Source organism: Phoenix dactylifera, chromosome 5 (genome assembly GCF_051530095.1).
Source record: "Phoenix dactylifera cultivar Ajwa chromosome 5, Ajwa_hap1_PhDact_Kaust_v1.1, whole genome shotgun sequence".
Classification (NCBI taxonomy): Eukaryota; Viridiplantae; Streptophyta; class Magnoliopsida; order Arecales; family Arecaceae; genus Phoenix; species Phoenix dactylifera.
This window is the reverse complement of record NC_143194.1, coordinates 17,423,111-17,429,110: the sequence shown is the minus strand read 5'-3', so window position 1 is coordinate 17,429,110 and position 6,000 is coordinate 17,423,111. Positions and strand designations below refer to the sequence as shown.

General features: G+C 36.5%; 1 protein-coding gene across 13 annotated transcripts in view; it reads right to left on the bottom strand.

Annotated features, from left to right (window-relative positions):
- Nucleotides 1-4,358: 4,358 nt before the first annotated feature.
- LOC103695944 (putative serine/threonine-protein kinase SIS8) overlaps nt 4,359-6,000 on the bottom strand; it is a 109,697-nt gene continuing 108,055 nt past the window's right edge. For all 13 annotated transcript variants that reach the window (XR_015987011.2, XR_015987012.2, XR_015987013.2 and 10 more), the window contains one exon: nt 4,359-5,079. Coding sequence is in view for 7 of the 13 variants with exons in the window: in XM_039116087.3 (XP_038972015.3) it covers nt 4,947-5,079 (133 nt within the window). In the remaining 6 variants the exon portion in view is untranslated. The remainder of the gene's footprint in view (nt 5,080-6,000) is intronic.

Sequence of the window (6,000 nt, the reverse complement as noted above, 5' to 3'; positions counted from 1 at the left end):
TAATGGAGAGAAGAGAAGAGAAGAACCGATTAATCTTGATCCTCCCACTGACTTCACCAAGTCAGATTAAAAAGGAACTAGATTCAATGCGGTTCTTAGGCACCTAAATCAGTCAGATTGATTTTTCTTACAGGAATGGGTCAACTCGAATGTTTAAGTGATCTAATCAAAAAATGATGGACCAAGTCGGCCAGATAAGTGAGATCGGTGGGAGGGATATGCCATTAACTCGACAAAGACGAATCAGTGCGAGTAGCTCCCAATTAAAAATCACCGGTCAAAGCTGCCAAACTTACCTTAGACACCGACTGGTTAATCAATTTTGATTTTGACTATCCTAATGACTCGGGCTCAACCACTAAGCCTCAATCAAGTTTCATTTAGTCTAATCAAAGACATGGACTTGATCAAGTACAACTATTGTATTTGATTGAGTATCCTTGACCTAATCTAATTAATACTTAGTTAGATTTGATCAATTACTCCAATTAGTCCATCTTTGATTTTAACCCTAGGTCTAAACCAGTTCACTAAAACTTGATTCGAGCTAACCCAAAAATCTCCAAGATTTATGCAATGTCAAATAGATTTCAATTCACAATTCTAAATCACTTAATTCTCAATTAAGTGTAGGTTTATGAAAAATTTCAGATCATTGCATAAGTCTTGAATCACACGTTAATTACAAACATTTAGTTCTTAAAACTTATTTTCAGATCTGAGTTTGTCAATTAAACATGCTGATTTCAGATTTAATTCATGTTTAAATCTTATTTGATTTATGTTCATACATCATATATACAAACTAACATGAATTTAATCTAAACAACATACATCATATGCATCTGATTTTCAGATCTGATTTATCATATAAAAACAGCAATTAAATCAATCATAAATCTCTTTTAGATCTAATCTAAACATATCTATGATTTCAGATTTAATTACAAAGATTAAAACTATTTTTAATCTTTTTTTCGTGGTTCATCTTCAAGGATTGGATCACAGTGGCACCCCTACACGCCATAAGAGATCTCATTAAATGGAAAAAGAGGGTTATGAACCCTTCTTTCTCCTATGACCGGACGGCCTGATGATCATTCCAATTAGATTACTTGAATACTAGGATTAGAAAACTTGTTTTAAGCATAAATGTTTAAACTACTTTGAACCTGTGGCTCTGATACCACTATTGGAAATCTTAGTGGTCGCATGCATATAATTTTAAAAATTTTACAGTGGAAGCATGAATTAAACTATTTAATTCCTATACATGCTAGAGATCAGATCTCTACAATGAAAATAGATCCTAGAATTTAAACATTTACCTCATTTCAGCAACCCTAAAATTTCAGCAACCATGTTTAAGATCTAATCTTAATTTCTAATGAGATCAAATCTCATACCTGATTCGCTGGAGGTCTTTGATGACACCTTGATCACGCTTTGTAGCTACACATGCGTCCGACCTCTATAGATCGTCCATGCGAAGCTCCAAGAAGATCTACCTCCACGGGAGTGCTAGCTCGTGCAGAGATGCTGCAATAGCTGAACCTTTCTCTTTCGAAGCACTCAACCTTTGATCGTTTTTTTAGAGGATGAAGGATGGAGATGTAGGAGAGGAAGGAGAAGAGGACGGCCCAATCTCAGAATTTTCAGAACCCTTTTGAAAACCCCAAGAAGCATATCTTGAACCCTAGGCGTGGAGGTCCTTTTATAGCCTTGGACCCCCCACGCCACACCTCTATTTTTGCCAACTTATTTGGCTGATAAAATCTCTAAAATTTTTGAGAAATACGGCAGATAAGAGGGAAATAATTTATGTTAATTTTGTGGAATACTCCTTCTCTAAGAAGGATTACCAAGGGGATAAGGATGAGGTGTCAATCTTCTTCTAAAATTTAGGGATTCTTCTCCTTATCTAATTCTGAAATTTTGGACTCATAATCCTTATCAAATAAGGACTTCTAATTGACTTGGGTCAAACCCAATCCAATTGGGTTAAGTCCCATCAATTGGGTCAAGCTTAATCTACTTGGGTTGAACCCAATCCAATTAGGTCAAACCCTGATGTAGCCCAAATTGAATCCTATTCAATTTGGCTCAACCTAAGCCCAATCATTCATTCAAATTGAGTTCATTAGCAATCTAATTGCTAATTAATCTTTCAATAATTCAATAATTATTTTACTGCAACTTTTGCTTAGGGTAATTTGTCAATCAAATTGACCGACGTACCCCTGAATGATTCTTAATCATCGATCGGCCATTTCATCAACCTAGAAACTTCTATGCGTGTGACCCCATAGGTTCGAACCTAAGCCGGTAGTACAAGAACGACTTCCTGTACTAATCGAAGTGGCCATCTAGTAATGGTACCTGATGTCCGGATAGGCCAAATGATTGCAAAGCAATATTCTGAAACCCTTGGACTATGGTTACTGTATAATTCATCCCTATGACTCCAAATGCTTAGGATGACTTCAGAGTTCAATGTCAACTCTTTAATTAGTTCATCCATAATGTGTTTCAATTTTACAAATTCTGTGACTCCTTACAAGGATTACCCTGGCCAAGGTTTTGCTAAATTGAACACAAGGGCATTATCTCCTGTCACCAAGAAGGGTCAATTCCATCTTGACTCACACACAGACTTCGCAAGCCCAATAATCTTCTGTCACTGAATTAGGAACTCAGATAGTCCGGTACCAAAGTACAGTGAGTTGCTTGTTGGTCACCGTGGTGATCTCAGGTTGGAGGGACACATATACCCATATCCACTCGAAACATTTCTTGACAGTAGAGCGTTCCGAAACTGATCACATTCAGTGAAATGTACTCCTACACTTCACCTGTATGGCATATCAGTGTCTCTACACTTCTTCATTAAGAGGATAACTAACGATATGGCATACAACGACCTATTTTTGATAATGCTATTGTCTTAGTAATAGCATATCGTTTAGTCGCGAACAGGTTTAAGAACTCATAGACAAATCCTCCCTTATCTTTTAAAAGAGTCCTAAGGACTTCATCACATTACAAGAGTTCAAGAAGATGTACAAAATATATGCGATGAATAATGCCAAATAATCTTTTATTAATTTATTAATTCATATACAATTCAATCATCAACAAGCTGACGATTGACTTTTATGACACAATTCCTAACATCCTTCACATCCTAACCTAATCCAACAATGAGTCCAAGCCCACTTCCTATTGCATCCACAATCCATCAGCAATTTCTGCACACGGTTGAATCAACCTACACCCAATTGAACCCATTAGCCATCCCATCATCTTTCTCCTTTTCCCATTCACAAGAAACCCTAGCCGCTATTGAAAGAGAGAAAAAAAAAAGAGATCAGCTGCTATCATTCCAAATTTCATCAACCTTCCCATCCTCCGTCTGTGTCAAGAGCAAGTTACCAACTTAACTAACTAAACGGATCCCAAAAAGTAGTGGATAAAATTATTTGGTCAGAGATCCCAAATGTGTCTCGACCTAGGTAACTTTATCTCATGAGGGACAGTATAGTAAATTTAAACACCAAGCTCTCTCCTGGATATCTAATGATCCGTGTTTGGCACCAGTCCTCAAGGGAGCGAACAACAATGGGGTGTAAGATCCCCACCCCACACCTCAAACGACCACCTACTTACATGTTATGATCGCAACCTATTGCGGTCTAAACCATTTCATCTCAGAAATGTCAACCAAACAGAGAATAAACTTGACTAAAATCTATATACCCCTGGTTATCTATTTTGCATCCAAACGCAGCTTAAATTTTTGAACATATCATGGCAGTAAAACAAACCTTCTATCCTTTCATCCTATTTCCTAGTAGAATTCTTCAAAATATGACCTTTGCTATTGCAGGTCCTTAAATGATTTTTTTTTCCAAGAAACTGCACTAAAGGGAAAGAAACTCGGCAGACTTCTATTGCAGGATCAACTAAGGCACGGAGTACTAGAGACCGAGGTCTTCCAAACTGACACGTCATGAACAGAACAAAATTTTGGTGCACAACTGGATTGAAATTTCGCAGCAGAGTCAAGAACTGAAACAGTTGTGTTGAATAAAATATAATCATATACACAGAATAAAATAGTTTTATCACTTTTAAACTAAAGAAAAATATAATTTCATGAATAAATAGAACAAAACTAGTACATTATCATTTCAAAAGTTTTCTTTAATTTTTTTTTTAAAAAAAACTCACAAACAGCAGAAGCTTGCAAGCCCAAGCTTTCGCTCAACTGGATGCACCGTCACCTTGCATCGATTTCCATCTATCATTGTTGACAGGATGGATGATGGCTGTTACTATTTGAATGTACTACCAGATGATGCAAGAAATCTCAAGACTGGATTAAAGAATGGCACACTACTAAAAAGTTTACAACTCTTTTAGGGTGCACAACCCTTTAGTTAAAGGAAGAAAAAAAAGAACAAAAAAACAACGAAAAAAAAGCCAAAAAGAATCCAGATTTACAGAGAGTAGTATAGACATCTCAGTTTACAATAATAAGTGAAACAGTTTAAGCAACCAGTCATAAAATCCATGATGTGCAATTTATGGAACTAAACAAAATGCTGGCTGCTTCTGTTCCTGCTTGTTTCATCCTTTCATTGCATTCTTCATTTCTTCATCTTGCTTTGTGAAGGAGGATTCTTGTTCTCATTGAATGGTGACAGATTGATGCAACTGGAACTTGATTATCAGCCAAACAACAATCAATTCAAGTAACTTTACAATTCTGAAGGTGGGTACATGACTAGCAACCGATCTCCTCGGCTCCAGAACTCCCACAGATATTATTTCATACAATACAATGAAATTGTTACAAGAACTCCAGCATAGTATTCAAGATGGCATCCTCAAAACACTGAATGGTTTCAGACAGCCACTTCAGCATTTGTTCCTTCCTGTGCTCGCTATAATTCCCCTTTATCTTTAGTGTCTGCTACCAGTACTCGCTGCTTCAGAACTTGGGAACTAGAAACAGGTTTCTGCAATGGCTTTAAGGCTGCCATGATCTCAGAAAATGAGGGCCGCATCTTTGGGTCTCTACAGTAACATTAGTAAAAGACTCCTTGCTAAGATTATACCATTATGATGCACATATTTCAAAGAATGATAATAATAAAACCAAAAACGAAAAATAGAAAATTTTTTAGGAAATAAAATAATTTATTAGATACAACAAGAGATGAGATATTCATATTTCTACAACCATTTATTTAATGTGGAAGTACTATATGTTTTGGAGGTAGCTCCAAGGCCTGCCAATTAGTGCATGAAAATTCAAACAACTTTCAAGGAAACAACTGATGAAAATATTTGCACTTGCTGCACATGTAGCTGGCACTGATTGGGAAGAATAAGCCCTGACTCATCATACATATGGAAAGTGCCAAAACGGATTTCGGATGAATATGCACACAAAATCATGAACTGAGTGATTGGAAGACAACCCAGACAATGGAATGACAAAGATGACAAGGAATCAGCAAGGGGATCTATTACTGGTTATGACTGAAAAGAGTCCACAACCTGCAACACCTAATTGACATAAAATGTGGCCATCAACACATGATGAAGAGTAAATAGATTAACCACAAGGCATGTTGGTATCTTAATATGTGCTATGACATAACTGTTCATGAACTGATAGATTAGAGGTGGCGCTAAAAGTGAGTATTCAGCTGCTGGTTACATGGCAAGTTGAAAGACCCTTAATAATTCTGGTGAGACCTTTATCACTTACATTGATGGAATAGGAATGTGTCCTATCAGCCATTTGATATTTTAGACACTTTATGGATGTACCGTTGATATTTCTACTCCAAAATTTTCATATAAAGTATCAGGCATGTTTCACACATTAACACTGGAGTTGAGAAAGCAGTCCAAAAGTGTTCCTTGTAAAAATTCGAAGTGAAAATTTTGTGCTTTTAATAGAAGGATTGACTCGTTCTGGACAATATA